General features: G+C 39.4%; 1 protein-coding gene across 1 annotated transcript in view; it reads left to right on the top strand.

Moving 5' to 3' along the window:
* OXCT1 (3-oxoacid CoA-transferase 1) overlaps positions 1–25,641 on the top strand; it is a 127,682-nt gene that overhangs the window by 72,375 nt on the left and 29,666 nt on the right. Inside the window, exons 9-13 of the mRNA XM_048849613.2 lie at positions 2,839–2,953; positions 3,445–3,539; positions 4,193–4,241; positions 9,586–9,658; positions 10,440–10,515. Of these exons, the coding sequence (XP_048705570.2) occupies positions 2,839–2,953; positions 3,445–3,539; positions 4,193–4,241; positions 9,586–9,658; positions 10,440–10,515 (408 nt within the window). The remainder of the gene's footprint in view (positions 1–2,838; positions 2,954–3,444; positions 3,540–4,192; positions 4,242–9,585; positions 9,659–10,439; positions 10,516–25,641) is intronic.

The raw sequence follows: 25,641 nt of genomic DNA, 5'->3' as shown, positions 1-25,641 counted from the left end.
TAAATCACAGAATTTCTGCTTGACCATTAAACTGTAGCCGTGATAAAATATTATGAGGTGGATTCTCTACTGTGTCAAGTTCCAGCTAGTGCAGGAGATGGGGAGGGAATGGTTATGGATCCCCGATTGTCAAGCTTCAGTAACTGCTTCCAGTCACTGCATAAGATAGAGGAGCCCCTGGACTTGTCTAATTTAGGGCAGTTGGTTATGGTCCCTAAGAAACCTTATACCAGCTTAAAATTTGGGGCATCGCGCTCCACCCTACCCCTTCTATATCATGATCCCTCCTCTTCCCAATATGCCACCTTGACTGGCAGCATGGACAGTGGTTGGTGTAAGAGCCGGCTCTGCCAACTTTACAGCAGGTGAGAGTTATCTCCCACTGGGAGGCTTGGCAGCAAGGGCCAGTTCCAGCCCCTTCGTGCTATGCAGGTGGTACAGACTGGGCCCAGAAGAGAAAATTTGGTCCTATATTCATATTTATGTGGCAGTGTGTCCTGGAGGTGTTTTTGTTTTTTGTTTTTAACAGAAACTGTTACTTAATTGCATTCCTCTACAGAACTGGAAGACCTTTGATTGTCAGTATCTATTTAAAAAGTTACAATTAATATTAATGAATATGGTGGTAGCCTTTTAGCTGACTGCAAAGAAAGCAGCTATTTCATTGCTACACTTAGAACCAACCTGGAAGAAATTGTCCCTGCTTTGGTTCTGTCGTGTCCCCTCCCAGGAGCAATGTCTCTGGGTTCAACTTCGTGGAATGACAGCTCTCTGGAAGTACAGTTAGAAATTTTATGGGCCAGCAATCTTGCAGTATGTTCTGACACAGCTTTAATATTTCTTTGCAGTCAGAAATAACTTTTTTGGCTATATTTGATGGTTATTTTAGTGGGAGTGGGAAATATGAAGGGAAAAAAGGTATGCTGACTTCTGCCCATTTTTGTTATTAAACAGTTGTCCTCCTGAGACTTTTCTGCTATAAATCAAACTTCAGTGACCACCATAAAATCCCAAAGGCCTGGAAAGCCATAAGGCCCTATACTTGAGTAAACTCTCCCTGGGGTAAACCTTCTTTTGCACCTCAAGCAGGATGATAAATCACAGCTTGCTTAGCCACCAGTTTATTCTGCACAAACTTGGTGTGTCACTAGGTATCTGACTGGAGCCAGATGTGCCAAAGCTCTTAGTCTGTGGGCACTTTGTATTAGACAGCAGCTAATACCCCGTTCCCGCCTTTTAAGACATGGTCTATTACATCCGCTCACAAGCATTTATCTTTTTCAAAATGTATTGATTTTGCTTTGCTTAAAATGCTGTTGTCAGTTCAGTTTGGCTTCAGAGGCTTGCCCCTTCTTTCCAGTGTAGCACCTACATACAAATGCTGCTTGGCTTTCTTCTCTGATTTGCCCACTACAGTGGGGGTCCTCCTAGGACCAGGAGATTAAGCCAGAACTTTAACAACAAGGCCTCATGTCATACCACTTACCCCATTTTTTATCACCTTTTAAAATGTTTTATATAATATACAATAGAGTTGCAGCAGGGATAAATTTGGTCCATTGAGTTTTGTAACCCTAGCAGTGATGCATCTCATCAAATAGAAATATAGCAATGAAATTGCAAAGTTATTTATTTACTGCCTTACACAGAGCCTATAAAATAAAATTTGAGGCGTGGCGCTCCACCCTAACCCTTCTATATCATGATCCCTCCTCATCCCAATATGCCACCTTGACTGGCAGTATGGACAATGGTTTGTGTAGGAGCCAGTTCTGCCAGCTTTACTTACTACATTTTGAGCATAAATTGGATCAGGCATATTACAGTTCCCAGTGGAATGTTTGGAAAGGATTCCCATATAAACCAGCTTTAGTTAGAGTGGTGGGAAAAGGAAGGCATGTTGTTGTTCTAATCATGTTACAGAAATGATAGTCCTACTCCTATACCATTTTGTGGTGGTGGGGTGCAGAGCGGGAGGAAGCAGAGGAATAAATAGAAGCTAGCTTGTCATACATTTACTGTCTTTAGATGTACAGTTTGCTCCTGCCTAATTGGATTCTGATCTGATCCCTCTAGCGGGAATGCCTTTGGTGTACTTTCCATCATGCATTCCTTTTTTCCATGGAAGAATCCTCCAACACAAGGCAGGAGCCAATCTGTGAACACTTTCATTTCCTGCAGGAAGTGAAATAATGAGTTTGGGATTCAAAGGCAACAATGAAATGATCCACCATTGTAGGGAAAGCAGCCAAGGGTTAAAAAGAAAGCTTTTTTAAAATGAAATTAAATTACATTCAAAATAAATGTTTTAATTTAAACATGGATTTTATTTAACAGCTATGTTCCCACTAAAGGCTTCTGTTCCATCAGTGAAAATCCCTTCTGCCCACATAAACTTACTGTCTTGAAATATGGAAAAGGTAAAGGACAAAATTACAGAAAATATATTTTTGACAGACACTTTCTCAAAAGAATAGTGCTGTTCTTGACAGCAAACCATCCCTTGCGGGAAAAGGCTTATAGAATTTAAAACCGTGATAACTTTTATAGAATAGTAAAGCCAAGTTATCAAATTCCATTGCAGGGATAATATTGTCTAATAAGTTCTGTAGGCTACTGAAAAAATTCATATAGAAAGGATTTCATTTGTTGTTAAATTCTATCGTTTTTTTTTTTTTTTGGCAGTACTTCCTCTAGAGCCAAAATTGGTTCCATCCCTACAATATTCTAAAGGACTTTTGCATAAAGTCTCACTGAACCCTTGAGCCTGATGTTTATGTCTTGCAGAACAGGAATCTTAACACCACAGTTTGTTTTTGACAATGTCTTACTTTGTAGCGATTATCCATCCGAAAGCCCGAAGACTCAAAAGCCAAACAAAAGAAGGAAGGAGATAATGTGAGAGAGCGGATCATCAGACGAGCAGCTTTAGAGTTTGAAGACGGCATGTACGGTATCCTCCAGCTGTTGTAGGTTAAAGAAATGGGATTTGCTGTGATAAAATAGCAGCTGCAGCTGTTATTCCTGGCACATGTTTGTTACCATCTTCACTGTCCACAACAGCACCTGTGGCTGTCGTTATATTAACATCCTGTTGAAATAGATGGAATGTTAGGGCGTACAGTAGGAGATGTTCTACCTGGAATGTTCATTGGCAGTCAAGTGATTAATTGATCTTTCTTGAAAATTGTAAGCACCCTCTGTATGAAATTAAGCTTGCTTGGACAGTTTTATATTAATGGGTTAGCATCTGAGAGAAGGCAACTTAGGCAGTCCAAATGACAAAATAATTTGGCATAACTTTTGAGGCATATATTTGAAAAGCCAAACAGTTTGTTTAAAAAAAAAAAAGGAGGGTGTGTGATCACAGCACAAATATAATTTTGTTAATTTACTCATTTACGGTAATTATAATCTAGTTGTGCCTTGACCAATTCACTTCAGCTAATCTGGGCATAGGAATTCCACTGTTGGCCAGCAACTTCATCAGTCCAGACATTTCAGTTCACCTGCAGAGTGAAAATGGAGTACTGGGCTTGGTAAGTATAGAGTCAGTGAAGGCTTATGTAATGCACTTAAATTAATTTGTTGTTTTTTTCACAAACTGTTTACACTTTGAGCTCAAAGAGCTGCCACGTTGCAAGGTGCTGTGTATTCTTGCTTAAGCCCAGGAATGTATTTAAAGCACATACTTACTTGAGAGATATGTCAGTAGTCCCATTGGAGTTGTGGGACAGATTACAAGCTTAAAGATAAGCATATACTTTGGCAGAGGGCTTTGCTGTATTGGTGCCGGAATGCTCAGCACCTTGCAGGATCAAGCTCTATAAGAGGTTTTTAGTTGTGACATCATACATAATTTTAAACTAACATAATACGTATGCATATTTTACTATAGTGATGTTTTCTTAAATTGAACCTGGATGCCTGTAACTTTAAGAATTCTGTAGCTTCAAGGAAAACTATATACATTTAATAATTATAATAGCCTTCAGCAGTGTCTTTACCATACAGCCTCTGTTCATGGACTAGTGTATGTTTCAGTGCACATACTAAATAAAAGAGGTGTAACACACAGAAAAATCCAAATGTATTATGTATTTGTTTTGAGTCACAACATTAGAATTAATAAAGGAAAATACTGTGTAATTCTGGATCATCAATAAATATTAAGACTGTGTTTTGTTATCAGGGTCCTTATCCACTTGAAAACGAGGTAGATCCAGACCTGATTAATGCAGGTAAAATCATTAACATACTTAACTTCTGGAAATTGTTCATAACTGATTTAACATTTGATTCAATACTAAATCCAGAATACTGGTGCAATGTTACTTGTAAATATTTATGTTGTTTTGCCTTTTTTATTACGGACCGATTTTCAGTCACTATGAGTTTCGATCATTAGTGACCATTAATATACTAGCTAGTCAGCATATGTATCATCACTGCTTTCTAGTAGTGACAGTTAAAGGAGGCTTTTTTTAACTCAAGCAGTGAAGGCTTGTGTTTTACTTTTTTGAAGCAAAAGATTCTTAGACCTATTCCCCAATTCAGCACGTAGACTTGCACTGTGATGTCTATACGCACATGCATTTGTTCCCACTGTTTTTCCTGGGATGTCTGGAAGTGCTAGAAATTGGCCCCATTGACTCTTGTCCCAGGCACGTTTGGCAAAATTCCTGGACTTCAGTCACTGTGTGTTTAATATCTTCGCTTCTCACTATTGAGGGATTATATCTTTGGAGGAACAATTTAAGCAACTTTTCACAGATCTCACTTGAATATTTGGAGTAGATACTTCCAGTGTTCCCTCTAATTTTTTCTATCCATGTGTGGAATGAATTTTGCTATGTGCACCATATCAAGGTAATGTGTGGATGTGCACCACCACTAGAAACAAAAAACCTAGATATAATATATATTTTTTTAAAAGTTACCAAAGGGATAATTACTCCAGCCATAACAGGTTAGGCATTTTAGAACTCACTACTCAAAGAATTAAATTTATGTGTAAGAGAAAAATACAAATTATGAAATGCATGGACCAGTCAAAAAACTAAAACAACACACTTTGAAAGAAGTATCAAGTAACAACAACAACAACAATACAAGTATGTGTTGGGAGGTGAGTGTGATAAGAACATAAGAACGGCCATACTGGGTCAGACCTAAGGTCCATCTAGCCCACTGTCATGTCTTCCGACAGTGGCCAATGCCAAGTGTCCAAGATGGAATGTACAGAACAGGTCATCACCAGGTGATCCATCCCCTGTCGTCCAGTCCCAGCTTCTGGCAAACAGAGGCTAGGGACACCATCCCTGTCCATCCTGGCTAATAGACATTGATGGACCTTTCCTCCATGAATTTATCTAGTTCTTCATTGAATCCTGTTATATATCGTCTTGGCCTTCACAACATCCTCTGGCAAGGAGTTCCACAGGCTGACTGTTTGTTGTGTGAAAAAATACTTCCTTTTGTTAGTTTTAAACCTGCTGCCTATTAATTTCATTTGGTGACCCCTAGTTCTTGTGTTATGAGAAGGAGTAAATAACACTTCCTTATTTACTTTCTCCACACCGGTCATGATTTTATAGACCTCTATCATATCCCCCCTTAGTCGTCTCTTTTCCAAGCTGAAAATTCCCAGTCTTATTAATCTCTCCTCATCCAGCACCCGTTCCATACCCCTAATCATTCTTGTTGCCCTTTTCTGAGCCTTTTCCAATTCCAATATATCTTTTTTGAGATAGGGCAACCACACCTGCATGTACTATTCAAGATGTGGGCGTACCATGGATTTATATAGAGGCAATATGATATTTTCTGTCTTATTATCTATCCCTTTCTTAATGATTCCCAAGATTCTGTTCACTTTTTTGACTGCTGCTGCACATTGAGTGGATGTTTTCAGAGACCAATCCACAATGACGCCAAGATCTTTCTTGAATGGTAACTGCCAATTTAGATCCCATCATTTTATATATATATATATATAGTTGGGATTATGTTTTCCAATGTACATTACTTTGCATTTATCAACATTGAATTTCATCTGCCATTTTGTTGCTCAGTCATGCAGTTTTGAGAGATCCTTTTGTAGCTCTTTGCAGTCTGCCTGGGACTTAACTATCTTGAGCAATTTTGTATCATCTAAAAATTTTGCCACCTCACTCTTTACGCCTTTTTCCAGATCATTTATGAATATGTTGAATAGGACTGGGCCCAGTACAGACCCCTGGGGGACACCACTATTTACCTCTCTCCATTCTGAAAACTGACCATTTATTCCTACTCTTTGTTTCCTATCTTTTAACTAGTTACCAGTCCATGAGAGGACTGTCCCTCTTATCCCATGACAGTTTACTTTGCTTAAGAGCCTTTGATGAGGGACCTTGTCAAAAGCTTTCTGAAAATCTAAGTACACTATGTCCACTGGATCCCCCTTGTCCCCCTTGTCCACATGCTTGTTGGCCCCCTCAAAGAATTGAGTAGATTGGTGAGGCATGATTTCCCTTTACAAAAACCATGTTGACTCTTCCCCCAACAAATTATGTTCATCTGCGTGTCTGACCATTCTGTTCTTTACTATAGTTTCAACCAGTTTGCCCAGTACTGAAGTCAGGTCTTACTGGCCTGTAATTGCTGGGATCACCTCTGGAGCCCTTTTTAAAAATGGCATCACATTAGCTATCCTCTAGTGATTTGGTACAGAAGCTGATTTAAATGATAGGTTACAGACTACAGTTAATAGTTCTGCAATTTCACATTTGAGTTCTTTCAGAACTCTTGGATGAATACCATCTGATCCTGGTGACTTATTACTGTTTAGTTTATCAATTTGTTCCAAAACCTCCTCTAATAACACCTCAAACTGGGACAGTTCCTCAGATTTGTCACCTAAAAAGAATGGCTCAAGTTTGGGAATCTCCCTCACATTCTCAGCTGTGAAGACTGATGCAAAGAATTCGTTTAGTTTCTCCACAATGTCCTTGTCGTCCTTGAGCCCTCCTTTAGCATCTCGATCGTCTAGTGGTCCCACTGGTTGTTTAGCAGACTTCCTGTTTCTGATGTATTTTAAAAAAATTTTGCTATTACTTTTTGAGTCTTTGACTAGCTGTTCTTCAAATTCTTTTTTGGCCTTCCTAATTATAATTCTATGCTTCATTTGCCAGAGTTTATGCTCCTTTCTATCTTCCTCACTAGGATTTCACTTCCACTTTTTAAAGCATGATAGACAGAGTGTGTGTGCGTGTGTGTGTGTGTGTGTGTATGTGAGAGAGAGATACACACTGCCTCTTTAAGTATACTGTCCTTGTAAGTAGATTAGTACTTAGCAGTCTGAAGCCTGCTTGTTCAGACACAGAAACAGCTGCCAGCAAGCTCCCTCCCTCCGGAGCCCTGTCGTTTCGTCCCCCGCACTCTGTGGAGATGGGGGGATTGAGTGGAGTGGGACACCTTGATAACGCCCCCTCCTTCTTCCTTCCCCTCCCCAACTCTGCACAGTAAGCAGGAGACTCCTTGGAGCCGCTGGCCAGGGGCTCCAAGGCAGTGGGCAGGAACAGTGCGGCAGTGGGTGGAGGGGCACCTGAAGTGCGTGGCACTTGATAGCCTGCTGGGTGGCTGCCCGGCCATGCAGCTTAGAGGGAATTTAGGATACCTCTAATACCCCTGTAATTCACCCATTTCAGCTTCAGACAATCCCTCCCCATCTTTTGGCAGGAAAAAGTGGTCTCACAGCTTTGAAATGGGAAAACTAGCATGTTAGGATTTGTTTGTTTTTGTTTGTTTGGGCGGGGTTTTTAGTTTCGTTTCACAATACAAAGTTATGCAATGCAGTTAATCCAATTCAGTTTAAACACAGGCCTTGCTTCTGCAGTGGGATCAGCTAGTGCAGAGACCTATACCCATATAGACTCCCATTGGTGTTAACGGGACTCTGCATGGCCATAGGCCCACACTAGTGGATCCCAGTGCAGGATCAGGTATATACATCTGGTATTTTAGAAAGGGCGTTTCATAATAATATAGATCTCCTCTTTAGCTGTACTAGCTAACATGATCTGCTAAACTGAATAGCCAAATGAGATAAAGCACTGACATATAACCAAGTTTACAGTTTAATTTAGCTGTTCACTCCAGCAACTGCTCTCTGTCTTGTAAAAATATTTGCTGCCTAGCTTAATTAATTGATTCTGTTATCGAAGTGTTGTGTTTCCCACTTTGAACAGTGCCATCTCTGCAATATTACTCGGTATTATTTATTATTATTAAATATTATTTCAGTACCTAACAAAGTTTCACCATCAGCTGGCTGTGGAAATATTTCACATGGGGAGATTCTCCAAGGCACAAAAAGGAGTTAAGTACCTACCTTTGAAAATCTCCGTGTGTGTGTGTGTGCGCGCGTGCACACAAGTTAAGCCTTGAGAATAATGTAATTTTTTTTTTAATTAAACGGCGTAAAAATTGCTCTTTAAAAATAATTTATCCTAAATTGGCAGCAATCATCTGGTATTTGAAGTATTCTTTCAAACACATGTGGTAGAATTTGCAAAGAACTTGCAAGATGAAAAACGGGATTGGATATTTGTATGGGTATCATAGTTATCATAATTAATTATAACAAATTTTACAAGGGATATTAAACCTCATGCTTCAGGTTTTAAATCAATCTCTAACTATTAAAGATACCTCCTAGGAAAGACAGGAAAACCAGTACTTCTTGTGCCTCACCAGAAGTGGTGCTGGGAAGCAGGAAGGCGGTCCGGTGCTAGGTCTAGGGTTAAGGTCCTTCAGGCCTTCCATGTGATTTGTCACGTGGGTGCTGGATAAGGCTTTGTGTGCTCCATTCACAGGACCAGGAACAGCTCAGGGAGTGACTGCTTAGCACATGGAGGCTGCTCACAAACATTCATTTTCTTGTACATGCACCTTGGAGACAAGAGCGTGAACCAACTCTGTCACGCATTTCCACGAGAGTAAATTCCCAGTCTGGCCTCCTCTTTTGGTAACATTTTCTGTCTTCTCCAGACACTTTCTTTCTGCTAAAAGTTGCCCCACACTTTTCCCACAAATGGAATGAAAAGCTAAGTCCAATGAGGCAGTGAGATCTATCTGATCACCTAGAACTACATACTCCATCTTGGTCTACTTCCTGCTACTCACGCTGCACAGTGACACTTGCCAATTGATTTGGTATCAGTATAACTCAGGTGCCAGTGTAAGGCCACGTCTACATTACACTTACACTGGCACAGCTGTACGGATACAGCTGCACCACTGTAAGATCGCTTGTGTGCAGAAGGGAGAGAGCTCTCCCATCAACATCATGAAATCACCTAAACAAGAAGTGGCAGTTATGTCGGTGGGAGAAGCTCTCCTTAATTCATGGCCTAATTCAGCCCCGCCCAACTCCCTCAAGCCATTCTTACAGAATAACCTCCCACTCCCATAATTCCAAAAAGCTTACTCCAATAAATATTGACAGAGTCTGGTGGAGTTTGACATGACAAAGATCCCTTCCTATTAGATTTTCCTAAAGAACACTAGTTCTGTAAATATAACAGCCCATTTCTTTTACAGGTAAAGAGACAGTCACTGTTCTTCCAGGTTCCTCCTATTTCTCTAGCGATGAATCATTTGCAATGATTAGAGGGTATGTAACAGAACTCTTAATCTGTTAAAATGCTGAACAAAGAATAGGATGAGTCACTAACTAAACTAATTAGTAATGCTCTGAAATGTGATTATCATTTAACAGCCTGTAAAACTATTGTGGATGTTCAGTGAAAATTTACAGGAGGATTAGGTCAGGCTACTGGAAACTGAAATATTCAACTGACTATGACTGATAGATGCTATAAGGATGTTTGCATCTAACACCACTTGGCTGTATCTAAACACATTTGTAGCTGTGTTTTAAACAGCTGCTTTTTAGTCACTTTCTGAGGAATCTAATCTGTACTTGCACGCTGTATATTCTCTTTACTCAGCTTGTGTCTGCAATCCTGATTCTGCCTCCCTGATGGAAATTCACCATCTGCACCTGTTTTTTGTTTGTTTTTTCGGAGAGGAGGTTGGATACAAACAAACACTAAACCATAATGTCTCTGAAAAGATAATCAGTGCACATAATATGTGAAGGAGTGCATTTAAAAATGTGAGTTCAGAGCTGATTTACTGTGAATGCAATTAACCAAAACCAGACAAATATAATCATGTTTTTGAGGCTCAGACGGCAGAGAGGAATCCAGATTAGTACTATGTGTAGGGGAAAAAAGTATATATGTAAGTGACAAACTGCTCAGTTCCTCTGTTGTTTACCACCATTTTTAGGAGCTTTATATGATATATTAAGACAGTGAACAAATAACTTGGTTGGATTTGTGGGCTATTATTTTAACTTAGTATGCTAATTGCACACTATCTTTTACCAGAGGTCATGTCGATTTGACAATGCTTGGAGCAATGCAGGTGTCTAAATATGGTGATCTGGCCAACTGGATGATACCTGTAAGTAAACACTTGTACCATGAATGCTCTTACTTTAGAACAATACAAATGTATTTTTCCTAGCTTCTTTCATAACAATGGTGTTTCGAAACTGCAGTTCCTAAACTGATAGCAGAGAGGGAGAGAGATTGAGACAAGGGAGGATACATTTTGAATGAACAGTCACAGGTGCCTAACTTCAGTTAGTTATTTTTAATAAGTGTTCAAAAACTGGAGATTTAAGGAGCTTTAAAGACATTTGATAGTGGAACCATTGCACCAGACATAGAATTTTTGTTCAACATCTTGAGTTCCTGGAGACTTTCACTGTAAGATGTGTACTGTTTCTTTAAATCTGTGGCAAGAAGACAGGCACAAAGGAAAGAGTTTAGGCAGAAACTGCGCTGTGAGGCAGAGAAAAGGAGAGAACACGTTCAGCTTTAAGGTCGATACTGTTTTCCTTCAATATCACCAGCTCCAAGCATTCATAACTCCTGAGCCAGGCCTCTAAAACTGAGTTTGTATTGAAAAGAATGAGATTTTTTAAATAATAATGTTGGGGTCTTTTTATTTGCCTCCTAGTTTTTGAGCTGTTAGGGTTCCCATTTTCAAACTTTTCTGAGTTTCCTGCAGTTTAGAGATTTGTTGCATGCATTTTCAGTAGCTCTCAACACAACATCAATACCAGTAGGGAGTAAAGAATGTCTAACTATAGAGAGGTTTCAGAGTAACAGCCGTGTTAGTCTGTATTCGCAAAAAGAAAAGGAGTACTTGTGGCACCTTAGAGACTAACCAATTTATTTGAGCATGAGCTTTCGTGAGCTACAGCTCACTTCATCGGATGCATACCGTGGAAACTGCAGCAGACTTTATATACACACAGAGAATATGAAACAATAGCTCCTCCCACCCCACTGTCCTGCTGGTAATAGCTTATCTAAAGTGATCATCAAGTTGGGCCATTTCCAGCACAAATCCAGGTTTTCTCACCCTCCACCCCCCCACACACAAATTCACTCTCCTGCTGGTAATAGCCCATCCAAAGTGACAACTCTCTACACAATGTGCATGATAATCAAGTTGGGCCATTTCCTGCACAAATCCAGGTTCTCTCACCCCCCTCCAAAAAACACACACACAAACTCACTATCCTGCTGGTAATAGCTCATCCAAAGTGACCACTCTCCCTACAATGTGCATGATAATCAAGGTGGGCCATTTCCAGCACAAATTCAGGTTTTCTCACCCCCCCACCCCCATACACACACAAACTCACTCTCCTGCTGGTAATAGCTCATCCAAAGTGACCACTCTCCCTACAATGTGCATGGTAATCAAGGTGGGCCATGTCCAGCACAAATCCAGGCTTTCTCACCCCCCCCCTTTTTTTTTTCCCCCCCCAGGGACACACATACACACACAAACTCACTCTCCAGCTGGCAATAGCTCATCCAAACTGATCACACTATAGGGCTTGAAGTTGGTAGGAAAGAAGACAGCCCTACAACCAACAGTCAAAGCAAATTCCTCTTGTAGGGAAACTGGAGATTCTAAGATGTTCCTGGCTGAAAAAATAAGAAAGTTGGACATGTTTTGGGAAGGGGCTATGAGGAGCATAAGAAGGTTTACAGCTTATATTAATATTAATATTAATATATTATATATATTATTATATATATATTATATATATAATATATATATATATATAATTATATTATATATACAGCAGTATATATTAAGGTTACTGGTTCTGGCTGCATATAAGTGAAGCCAAAATATTACAGTCTAGTGATCGTCCTGTGACTGTTTTGAACTCATTTGTCTTTTTCTGATAGTCATTCACTTGTAACGTGAGGGACTAATGTTGCTAGTTAGATGGTTTCAGAACTCATTGGCAAAAACCCCTGAGCAAAGATGGGCACAACTACCAATCTTGCCTTCATTTGCAGTTACTTATTCACTCACTTATTTTCTTCAATTTGATGCCAGTGTCAATAGGAGCTATGGGTTTTCACAGATGAAATGGTGAAATTCTAATCCATGAGTTTGACCCATTTCCAGTAGTACCATATGGATAAAAAGAATAGCTTTCAGGACAATCTGATGAAATTTTTGCAGGCAGAAAACCCTTTGATTATTGTGAAAAATTGGAGCTAAAAATTAATATCCCTTCTCTGTGAACCTGTAATGTTTCACTAGTGATTGGGCATCTTTTATACCTTAACCTAGTTTAGGGAACCCGGAGGATGATCAGGTATGCTGTTGGGCCAATACCTCTCATATTTGGACCCTAATATTTACATTAAATCAACTGTGCATTTCTTAAGATGCCAATTAGTACTAGATCTTTATGTAACTTGCCACTGAACCTAATTTGGAACATATTATATTTTTTTGTGTGTCTTGAGTTACAAAAATCCAAAATAAATAATAAACTCTGCCTCTTTTGGAAAGGAGAAGAATACTGTGAAAAAAGGGAAAGAATCAAATTATATTTTTAGTCCCTGATATGATTTATGATCTGCACCAAGATGAGATTAATATGAGGTCACCAAATATGTTTCTAAAAAGAGTCAAGGAGCTAATGGACTGAATTCCAATATAGTTAAAATTAGAGTACAGGTGATTTATTTATTACAGCTATGTTTCAGAGAGTTCAGACTTCCTTTTAAAATAAATTTTGTATCTAAATCTTATACCAGTTAGATGGGCAAATGATTATCAGTCTGATACCGTAGATGCAAGTCTACTGAGGACTGTGAAAGATATCGTTCTCTTTATGTCATCTTTTGAACCACTTTTATTTTCTCTTCATATTGAATTAATACAGTTCTGTCAGAAGACTTCATCTTCTTTGTTTTGCAGAGGATGTGACTATTCATTACATAATGCAGAATGAACTAATTATTTACCTACTGGTTTGCAAAAATTATTTTGAATCATTGCATTCTGGATCACAAAGTGTGTTTAAATGACACACACATAAACATTTTTCAATCTAAATTTCTGGGGTTTAAACATAAGTTTTATTTCTTATTGAAGTATTTTTCCTCAGTGTCAATCATTGAAAAAAATTAGTTTTTGTTACACACGCTAGGGATTTTTCTTGTCTTGGGGGAGATATGCTCAACTGAATTTTTGAAGTGGTTTTTTTTTTAGTGTGAGTGTTAAGAAAAAACAGTCCTCAAATGGGAGATTGCATGGGTCATATATATTTGAATTGGAAATGCTCTAAAAGTGTAGTATATAGAAATGACAGCAACATATATACAGTGTTTCCACTTCAAACTACAGTTACAGATGGAGTTCAAATGAAGTCCTCAATCCTACACTAGATTCCAATGGCATTCTGTGACATTGTGCGGAGTCACATTAGAACTCCATGAGTACAGAGGTCTTGCAAATTCTGATGATGTATCCGGTCATATTTCAAGTATTTTTACTAGCGTATGCCACCTCGGTAGTGGTATTATTATTTTTATTATTTATTATTGAGCTAAAAGTCTATATCAACATCTAGTCTATCAACAGAAGTCTGTCCAAACATTTCTTAATGCTCTAAAGCATGTTTGGATTTGATCACTCAAACAGTTGCCACATAGGAAGGATTCTTTTCTCTTTGCTCACTTACACTATCCTTGTAATGGTACAAGGAGACCAACAATGTTTCCAGCTATAGTGCTTTTGCTGCAGGTGCAATCTGAGGTTTTGATTTTAATCTGGACATCTTTAGGGTTTGAGTCCTTAGCCAAATTAAGTCTAAGCATTAGTCTATCTTAGACTAATGTTCTTTATTGATGCCTTTCAAGTGGGCAGTCAGTATACTAACATATCTGTGGATTGTGGGCATGTCCTTCAAGTTAGAGGTCCCCTGACTCTCTGGAGTTCACTTCTTCCCCAATCCTTAGGACCAGAAAAGGCTGAGTTTAATGCTCATACGCACCGCAAGACCTTTGTTTACTCAAGCTTTTTGTGAGAGGATTGCTAGAAAGGAGTTTGAAGTGGTTGTTTAGAGGGTGTTATTTTGTTTGCTTTATTATTTTTATAGTAAATACGTCTTGGAGTTGAAAAGAGGAACATTTTATAAATGGAAAAATAAATAAAAGATAAACTTCTCCCTGCTGTACAAAGTACTGCTCAACCCACATGCAGTGTTGCCGCACATACCTGGTGCATCCCCTCTGAAAAACGGGCATTTTCAATTACACTATCAAATGTTGCTGTCGCAGCTCTGACTGAAGAAGTTAACCAAAAAGTAGGCATTTAAGTGTTTCTCAGTCTTTTTCTACCTTCTGTTTTAAATAAGACAATATATCATCGTTATTAGGTGACTTCACTGAGCTTTATATATCCTTTTTTGTTGCAAGATTTATGTTGAATAATATACAGATACTTTTTTATTGCAAGAAGCTAACAATCAGGGGAACTTAAAGTTCCATTTTATTGTATCATTTTTCACTTAGCTTTCTATTTTCATAGTTTCATCGTTTTTATATGCCACAAGTCTCTGCTTGGTGGTATTTCCATCAGTTGGAGGCAAGTAATAATCCTAAACCTTCAGGTTTTGAATAAGTATCATAGTGAAACTATTCTTCCTCTCCCTTAATAGCTTGATATCACTCAAGCACTGATGCTTATATTTGTATTTGCATACATTCATAATGAGGAAATCAACTGGGAAGGATTGTTAAAATAATTGTAGCCCTCTCTCCTTCCCTTCTTCATTAACTTTTAATGAGAGTTTTGGGGTAAGAAGAGCAGTATGTCATTCTAAACATCCTACAAAATGCAAGGCTCGGGATACTGGTCTGCTCATGGGAAGGGGGGAGCTTGTTCTTAATCACAGGTTCTTGATGACAGGCTGACTCCATAAAACATGAAGGTTTATATCCTTTGCATGCGAACATTCATTCCATTCTCCCCTCAGGGCCCCTGACTATCTTTGCTTGCCTCTTAAGGTTGCACCTCAGCCCTTCCTCCAGCTTTTTCAGCTCACACCATCCCAGGCTCCTTCCTGGCGCATCTGAGGTGGGACATTCATTGAGATCTTTGCTCACACCCTGGCACTGCAACCTTCCCAGCACTTACATCTCACTGAGAAAAATTTATTGCCTTTATATCACTTCCTTGGTGGCAAGCTTACAACTCTATTTGCCCCTGGAACACAAGCCTCAGAATTCCACTAATCTGGGAGGAAGCCAGGCACAGGTGGGCACTTACCTTTCTTTAAGGCCTACTCTGGGACACAATCCCCTCTTTGTTCACTTTGTTTAATTGTTTTTTTTTCTTTTGTATGCCACAAAAGGAAATGTCTCTCCCTCTAAGGAGCTCAGGGTAAAATTTTCAAAAGTGCCTAGGTCACTTAGGGGCTTAAGTTTCATTGAATTTCAGTGAAACTCATTGCCCGCTCAGTAGAAGGTAGACAGATTGCCAATCACAAATTTTAACCTTTTGTGATTATATATTCTGTTAAAATAATAATAAAAAAAATGACTGGACTATGTCTCCTTTCACTTTGTCTCCATATTGTTTTTACCTGTGCCAGTGTATCTTTTTCTATTGTGTATTTCAGTGTCTGTGTTCCTCACTCTTAATCTTCTTGTGCCCAGTAATATTTTCCCCCATCCCCATCCTTTTCTTTCCTATGCTTTAATCTCATTCCTTCTTCTTAATCTTTTTTTCCCTGTCTCTATCTCCCCTCCAGGAATCATCTCTCTTCCACTGCCCAGCACCTCACAGCACTCTATCCATGTCCCCCAACAACCCAGCACCCAGTTCTTTCTTTCTCTCTCTCTCTCACTCATCCACTGCACGGATCAGTCTAGGAGTCTGTTGCTGCAAAAACTGTGTGTGTTCCGCTTCCTAAAGACCACAGTAGAATGTTTAAAAATAATGACACATTACGTTTCTGCAGTATTTCTAATTCTCTATTTTTCTAAGTTCCCTACATAGTGAAGTAAGTTTTGGTGTAAGCTATAGTACCTTTCACAAAAAAGTAGCAGGGGATCTGATATTGCCTGCCAGTGGGGTTTCTTTGACTAATGATGCTTTTGCATTGCTAAAATACCCCCAAGCCATTAAACATCAAACTTTAAGAGAGGAGAGGAAAAAAAGATTAAAAGTGATGGATTATGCTTCCAAGGGATTCATTAATATTAATATCATAAATACTGGTGCTGCTGATATGATGTAACAGCAAATAAACCATTGAACCAGTGACAGAGATGCCCTGTGGCTAATCTTAGATGAATCTTAGAGTAAATTTTGTAAAACTTCTGTGGGTTCCATGTCAATAGATAAAAAATTCTTCCAAACTTTTCCCTGCTGTATTACCATCACTAATGTGAAGGGAATGTGCTCTGTCTTACATAATGGTTCTGATTTAATAAAATACCTTTTTGGAAGATCTGTAGTACATAAGAACAACAGAATATGGCTAATAAATATGCAGAATATTGCGTCCCAGTTGTACACCTTATCAACTGGTACTTTAAGTAAGCATGCAAGTAATTAGATGCAATCCATTTAAAAAGTGGTGTCTCCTTTTGTGTAGCATCACACCAGTTCTGGAGATAGAACACTAGGTTTTCTAACCATCAAAGATATCTGTATGTGCAGCTGTCTTCCCTATAGTCAATTTTAAACAATTACAACTAATGACTAAGAGAATTAACTCTATCTCTGCATATTCTTCTGCCGTAATCTAAAGTCTGATGTTGTGGTAGCTGCTCAGTTAGGGTTTTGGGGTAAGAGGACAATGCTCATGTAAATGAACACACACACACGCTATTAATTGTTAGTTGTGCTTATAGCACCTTTCACTCCCAAAGAGCTTCACAAGCTGTAGGCAATTCCAAGCTATCTTGTGCAGGTGTACGTGGTAGGGAAAGGGAAAAGGCAGAAAGAACCTTTAATTCTCTGGACTCCCCCGGCACAAGAGCAGGCCAAGATACAAACCTAGTTCTCCCTTGAGCACTAGGGAGGAGGCCTGACTAATGCACCCAGAGACCCTCTGTGGCTCTAAGGTAGCATGCTCAGCCATCTTAGTGGTGGATCGGACCTTCGGTCCCTTAGACACATGCTGCCTTCAGACACAGGTGCTGTGGGGGAATGCATATTGCTCCTTTTTATGGAGCAGTAGCAAACAATGTTGCAAAGTTTCTTGTTCCTGACCCCTCCTGCTTGTGGTGGTGTTGATGTAGCTGACAAGGCAAGTTGGCTGTAATAAAAATTGGAGCAATATCAAAATTCACTTTCATTTTTTAAAAACTGATTTTAATCTGAAACATTTGGATCGAGATTTTCAAAAGTGACTAGTGATTTTGGATGCCTCCATTTTTTTTAGGCTCCCAACTTGAGGCACGTAAAAGGAGCCTGATTTTCAGAAAGCTGAGTACACACTGAAAATCAGGCCTGTCTATGGGGTCTCAAGTTGGGCACACAACAGCTAAGGCTGAGTCGCTTGGAAAAAATTGGCTTGACGTTTTAGAAATATCAGCCTAAAATCTTAATGCTGTACATCGAATCCCAGATCTAACTTGGAGCAGCCAGGATTAAAGGGTTAATAATGAAAAGAAAACCATCTAATGTAAAGAAAACCAGAGTACAAAAATACTGACCCTTACCAAAGGTTAACTTTGCAGGGAAGCGATGAAGAAGGTCAGTTCCAATTTAATAACATTTTATTTTAATTTGCTATCTGTAGAGGTCAGTCTAACCTAGGACTTAGGAAAGTAATGTTATACATTAAGTGGTAATTTTTCACCCAGTCTTAAACATTTGTGCACAGCTTTCAATGAGCATCTTTTTTTGAGACCAGTTGAAAATCTGGTCTTCGGTGCGTTAGAAAAACAACATAGCTGTTCCGTTTGCACCTGACCCAAAGCTAACTCAAGTCAGTGGAGAGACTGCTATTTATTTCAGTTAGCTTTGGATGAGAGCTTGAGTGAGCTGTTACACTAATAGTAAACAATAGAAAAAAATAATATAAAGGGAATCCCTCCTTTGGATTTCCCAGTATGTTGTAGTTTCTCCATGTTTGCCTCTTAGGTCCTGAACGTGCAAGCATTTATGCACGTGCTTCACTTTAAGCATGTATGTAGTCCCACCGCCTTTACCAGGACTGCTCAGATCTTTGTAGGATCAGGAGCTTAGATTTCAGAGCAGGAACTGACTTCATTTTGAGTCCGTGTTCAAGCCACTACCAGCACACAAAAAAAAAGTAATAATACAGTTACTTAGGCCAGGTCTACAATACGGACCTAAGCTGGTATAACTACATCACTCAGGGATGTGAAAAATCCACACACCTGAGTGACGTAGTTATACCGGTCTTAACACGCCCCCGCGCTATGTCAGTGGTAGAGCTTCTCCCACCAACATAGCTACCACCTCTCAGGAAGTCTCTCCTGTCAGCACAGGAGCATATTCACTGAAGCGCTACTGTGGCTTAGCTGCATGAGTGCTGTTGCGCTGATGCAGCGTTTTAAGTGTAGACCTGCCCGTGGTTGTAGAGCTGAGAGAAACTCTTTTCCCATTGAGATGGTTCACATTTGAAACAGGGATTTTCCTAAGAGTTTGTTTAATCAAGAACAAAACTTCACTATTTTCACCAGCCCATTTTCCTGGCACAACAGTAGTTTTCACCCACAAAACTCCTCTCTCTAAATAATTCTTAGTGAAATTGTGAAAGGTTTCTCTTGTCTCAACAAGTCAACAACTGTTACTTTTCCACCATTTTGCTGATGACATTAAGATTTCACACAGATCTCATTGGCTTTGTAGCTGTCGGTCAAGGTCAGTGTGAATCTCCTTCTCCCTGATAGGGAGGATGTGACTGAAAATGTAAGAATAATAGGAGACACTGCCAAATCTACTGTGTTTCCCTGTAGATTATGGATTTTTTCTGCAGTCTGCCTGGAAACTTAAGCAATTAGCTGTTGTCAGAGTTAAAGCAGGGATTTAATATGAAATCGAAATCGAACAGTGTGTGTGTGTTATGAATTAGCTGTAGCACTAAAATGTTTCAAAGTCATATTCTCTCTGGCTTCTCTTTTATCATTTAAATCATGGGCAAGATTCATTCTTGGTGCAACTCCAATGAAGTCAGTGAAATCACAGCAGGGATTAAGTTGGGGAAATATCTGTAGAAAAAGCTCAATGATGAGATTCATTCAAGTGTGTAGAGTAGCCTCCGAAGTGAACTGGCAGAAGCTACCACACTTAAGAAATTTAAAACTAGGAAAAAGTATGAAGAAATTGTGTTATAAGGACCATTCCTTCCCTGGCAGAGGGTGGGCTTGATAACATACCTGATCAGTCTCTCCCATTTATAATTTCTAGTGTTCTGTGAATATCGAACATTGCACATTTATTTCTTGCTTCCAAATTATACATTAAGATGCAAGACATTCAATGAGAAGCATACTTCTTCTTTCATCATTATTGTAGGTAGTGGAATGATTACCTACTGCTGCAAAGTAAGCAACTAAGTGCTATATAAACAGATAATATTCGGGCTAATTACGTTTATTAGATTTGTACATCTCTGAATGTTCATGGGAGCTGTGCTGCTAATTTCCAGTGCATTTTTGAGCAGCTACCCCAGACTGCATGAAAACAAATTAGGCATGTTGCAGAAAATATGGTGGGGGCAGATCTGTTAACTCAAGACTGGGGAACCTGCAGTTACCTGGATTCTCATGCTTATCTGAGTTCTACGGTTTCCAAGAGATGATATTATTTAAATTATAGGCAAAAGCATTAACTTCCTTGCAGACATCTGCTTTCTAAGTGAAGCATGTAATGTTGATCAGCTTTCTAGTTTCACCTGCCTCTCTCCCAACAAATACATACCTGGAAATCCTGCGGAGCCCTTATTGCACATAATTACTGCCATAAAGAGGCCACTGCAGGATGAAAGGAAGAGTAGAGCATGTTGTATTAGCTCCATTTCTCCCTCCACTGCGTATGAGGCTTTTCTGTCCTATTTTATTTTGATCTGCTCTTCCCCACACTTCATAGCGTAGGGGGAGTATAGGGCTCATAATCGGGATGGTTATGGGTGCTCTCCTAGACATTTTTATTGGGGGGAAATGAGAAATCTGACTTGCACAGCTTCCTACAATGAGCAGCTTTTTCAGACTAAAACTATTCACTGCCTATTTCAAAGACAAGAAGATATGTCAAAAAATCCTTGATCCCCGGGTTAGTTCTAGAATGGAATGGCACTTGCAACCTTAATTGTGGAACCATAATCACTGGGTGAGCACGGATGTTATGTAATGCAGTTCTTGGAATTAATATTTAATAATCACTACAGAACATGCACTACATTTTGGTGGGGCCATGTACAGCTAAATGGAAAGCTTAACTTGACGCTCTCTAGCCCTGTCATAGTAATTTACATCTTCAAATAGTGCATGCATTTGAATGCTGCACAGCATTAAGACATTTGTTTAAGTAGCTCTTGAGATGCACTTTCAGTGTTTTCATTTGCGTTTCACTTTGCAGTTTTAATTCAGTGCCAACAGTCATTTTGAATTAGTTTTATGGGAAACTAACTTCATAAAAATTAACTAACTTTCCTTTAGGCATATGTCATATTTTAAATTACTTCTCTGTTATAGAAAATAAATATTTAACATCCTCAGCACAGTCATTTTTAAGCATACTAAATTTTAGGAAAAAGATATTTGGTGACATTTTCAAAAGTTCATAAATTACTTAGGAACCTAAATTGCATTTTCAGAAGTGTCTAAATCCCATTGAAAGGCTCTTTTGAAAATTATATCCATTGTCTTTTAATTCCATGTTTTGTTGTGGAAGTTCAATGGGAAATGGGTGTTCAACACTTTTGAAAATAAGGCCACCTATTTAATAGCTAAATATGTATCTAGAAATTAAATTTAGACATCAGTTTTTAAAAAAAATCTTTGCCATGTGTATATCTAATAGCATGTACATACACAATTATTGCATTCAAGGACTTTAACTGTTTGCTTCTGTGTTATTTCTTTCACCTCAACCGCCAGAAAAATACCATTAATGACTTCCTAGTATTCCTTGCTAATGTTCCTTCAGTTAGTCTTTCTGAGTAAAATCTAATCTGGCTGTCAGGGATGGCAATATAATTACAATAATTCTGTAATTGTGCCATTTGAGGCCCTACAGTCACTGAAAAAAATGACAGAGCAAGTATATTCTAGAGCAATTCATCTTCAAGCTCTATCCAGTAAAATCTTTCCTCCATTGGGGAAATGGAAAATAAAATACTGGAAGAAGAGTGATTTTCTTTTTTCGAAGTAAGCTACTGTAAGCATAATTTCACTTGTGAACAGAGTATATTGATGTGCAATGTTAAACTTACACTATTTATATAGGCACATAATTATTTTCTTTATAAAACATTCTGTATCCTCTGAGATCTTTTCTTTATAATTGTAATTCAGGGCTTCCCTGGAGCTTGCTGATATACTGATAATTTTTTTAAACTCCTACAAAAACACGTAATGCAGATTATATTTCCTTGTTGTATGCGTCTCACTTGAATCCTTCACATACACAAGTGGTGATAGCAGCCTTATGGAAGATGGAGGGGCCTCCAGGGCTAATGTAGGTTGGGGATCCATGAGTACCACTGAGGCTCACTAAGTAGACAGGCAGAGCAAAAAACTCTCCATACAGGTTTTAGTTCACCTTTTGAGCAAGCCCCATTCCTTGTGTCCCCGTGCCTCCCAGCAGAGATAGCACCACAGAGGAGTTAGGTTAGTCTAATCACCGTTACCCTCATTCACTATTTCCTGCAAGATCTAACCCCTTTGCTTAGCAAGGAGGCTGGAAATAGCAACTGATTCCCATATCTGCCCCTCCCCAGGCCCATCCAACATGTTCCACTAGGCCAGCTAAGTCCAAACCAGGATCTCCTTCAAGTGTAGGAATAGGAAGGTAGGGGAGTCATGCTGACTCTACTCCTCTCCATCTGGTTGGTTTTGTGAGGTTTTCCTTAGCTCCACGCCATGAAGGCGAAGGAAGCATCTGACTCTTGGAAATTAATCAGCATTAATGCCAAATTCCCATTTCTTTCCCCATCCTTGGCAGTTTGTTCAAAATCCTTCAAGATAGTCACTTAAAAGGTCAGCTTGAACTGTAAACACTACTAAGTAGTTAAATCAGTCACTCTGGTTATTTGATGGCTACCTGCATCACTAGGTGGAGATGGTGTGAAAATTGTGGTTTAGCTGATACAGCTTCAAAGTAACAGCATTCACAATGGCGTGCAAGAGTTTCTGAAGCAACCCTTTTATTAATCCAGAACACAGAGTGAAGCATATGGTTTCTTATCACTAGTTGACGAAGGAAAGGCAGACAACATTCATATTGATTTAATATATCCTGATAGTATCCAGCTGACTGATGTGATAAGCCTAGGTGCTGGAACAATTTTTATATGGGGGTGCTGAAAGCCATTAAACTAAACTGTAAATCCTGTAAATGATGGAAACCACTTCCAACCAGGGGGTCCTGCTGCATGCCTAGCTCTCCTAGTTCCAGCACCGATGGTGATAAACTACTTACAGTGGGTTTAAACTTGAGGCATATGACTAGCAGTGAGCATGGACTAAGGAATTGGTCTCAGTTTCCTCTTACGGTGTGTGTTCACTTAAACCCTCATTTCTTGATCACACAGGGAATTATTAGAGCTGTTCCTTCCTTTGCTTAATAACCCCAGCTCTTTCCATTGGATCCCTCTGGAGTATTCTTTATTCCTATGACTGGCACAGGTTCTGCTCTGTACCATGTGGATATTCTTAGAAAGTCCCTTTGGGTAGGTGCAAGCCACCATGAACCTCAGAGGGAGCAAAATATGCAGGGCATCTTTACAATATCTGTACAGTGTCCGTGACTTAGATTATCAAGGTTGGAAGGGACCTCAAGAGGTCATCTAGTCCAACCCCCTGCTCAAAGCAGGACCAATCCCCAATTTTTGCCCCAGATCCCTAAATGGCCCCCTCAGGGATTGAACTCACAACGCTGGGTTTAGCAGGCCAATGCTCAAACCACCCAAGGTATCTTTAAATTCAGCCTGAACTGAAAAGGTGGCAGTCGGAGGGAGAATTCATTCCATCCCTGTGCACTTTTTGTAGCAGTTATGCTGGCACAAAGGAGAAGGAAGGCAACAGTAAGCCTCTTCCTACTCCCACTTTTGTAAGTATTCCTATTTTGGGGAAGGCGAAGAGCTGATTTGAAAAACTTTCTTCCTAATCCCAACTCTGATTGATAAAGAATGTTCTTATTATAATGCATGTCGTTAGGGAGAATTTGAACCAGTGCACTAAAATAGATCTTTCCTCTGGATTCCCAAACAAGTTCCATTAATGTATTTAGAAGCGTACAATGCTCATTTAAAGAAAAACAGCACCCAAAAAAGTACAAACCCTGAATTCTGTACAAGCTTGTGGGGGAGGGGTATAATAAACTTTAGGGTATATTTCTACCTGTTGCCAATTTTAAAATAATTTTGGTTTTTCCAAGGAGTTGACTAAAGCAGTTAGTCTCTCTACTTTCCGGTTATTTAATTATAACATTTCTATTAAGAGTGTTTAATCAAGTTGCAGAGAGTGACCTATTGTACCTACTGCATTTTATCCTATTTAAGAGAAAATTAGATAGCAATTAACACTCTAACTTCTATGTTAAGTGAAACAGTGTAGTTCTGCCTCTCAACCCAATGCCTCCTTCAGTGCCCACTGCTATTAGTCCTAATTAGCTTTTAGCAGAAATTTCATGTAACTGTTGGCTGCTGTTGCAGGCAGTTTCCAGGAAGAGTAAATATTTATTTTTAAGACAGTCTTCATTTTGAGCACAAGGCACTCAGATCATTTAACGAACAATCTGGTATATGTTGACTGCAACTAAATCTAGCATTGAGCTTTAAAAGTAACAGAAATCCCTTGTCAATGTGCAGCGATAGTAGGAGGTATAACTGGGGACCGAGAGCTCTGTTTTCACTTAGAACAGACTAAGATCTGCTCATTTGCCTTTAGTCTGAGGGCCCATTTTCAGCATAAAGGAACAAAAGTGGCTTTCTGAGAAATCATGGGTTTGGGAGCCCTTAACCCTACTTTGCACATACAGACTGGCATGACCCCATCTGACACTAGTAGGGGCCACAGAGAGAGGAAATTCACAACCTCATTTCCACACTCCTATTGGCAGCAACATGTATCTGGCCCAAATAGTGATGTTCAATTTTAGTAATATGAAGTTATTTCCCTTGTAGAGCACATAACTTCAAATAGTTGTATGATGTTTTTTCAGCCAGTTTCTTTTCAACCTCTTTAGAATGCTCTTCTTCCCCTCCCCTCGTGACTAATGTGTGGGGAAAAGCCAATCAATCGGAGTTCTGCACATGGATGGAGGGCAGTATATGGTCCTTAGGCATCATATGCTTCTCTAAATGCAATTTAAACATTAAGGTGCTCAGGAGCTTGAACTTAGCACATGCTTTTAAGTGCCTTGCTGGATCAGGACCTTAAACTGGTGAATGAAGGGAAGGAAAGAAATCCCCAGTTGCACCATTGATTAAAAAAAAGAGCATCCCATTAGCAGCGAAGGCTTGATGCAAAGGGCCAAAAGCCCCTGTGCTCAACTTGGATTCCCTCCACATATGTGGAGGGATGCAATATCCTCCTGCCTGGGCCATAGAGGAGAATATCTCCAGCTGCAGACTTGCCATGCTGCACCATCAGCATCCTTTCTCACTGAGTCCTAATCTACATGGCTCTCCAGATAACTAAAGGAAGCAAAACCAGCCAGGGACCCTATAAGGGGGCTTCAACATTATCATGTGGGCATGTTAATGACTAAGGTGGCATAATCCATGATAACGCCACCATGAAAGTTTTGCAGGGTTAATGAGGAAACAATGCCACATCTTTAGCTATCCCTGCATCATGCCCTAGATAAGTGTCTGTACAAGGTTGCTGAGAAGACAATTCAGCCTCTGCAGAACTCTGTATTTCCAGGTTTCTAAGGAAAAGTTTGGGTAGTGCTGTCAATTAATGTCCAGTGCACAAATCTGAGTGGCTGACACAGAGCAGCACTCTCCCAAGGTAAATGTTGATACTCCTTCTAGGATTGCAGTTT

This window comes from Caretta caretta, chromosome 5, assembly GCF_965140235.1.
Source record: "Caretta caretta isolate rCarCar2 chromosome 5, rCarCar1.hap1, whole genome shotgun sequence".
Lineage (NCBI taxonomy): Eukaryota > Metazoa > Chordata > Testudines > Cheloniidae > Caretta > Caretta caretta.
The sequence above is the reverse complement of the archived record's forward strand: the minus strand, read 5'-3'. Positions and strand labels throughout refer to the sequence as shown.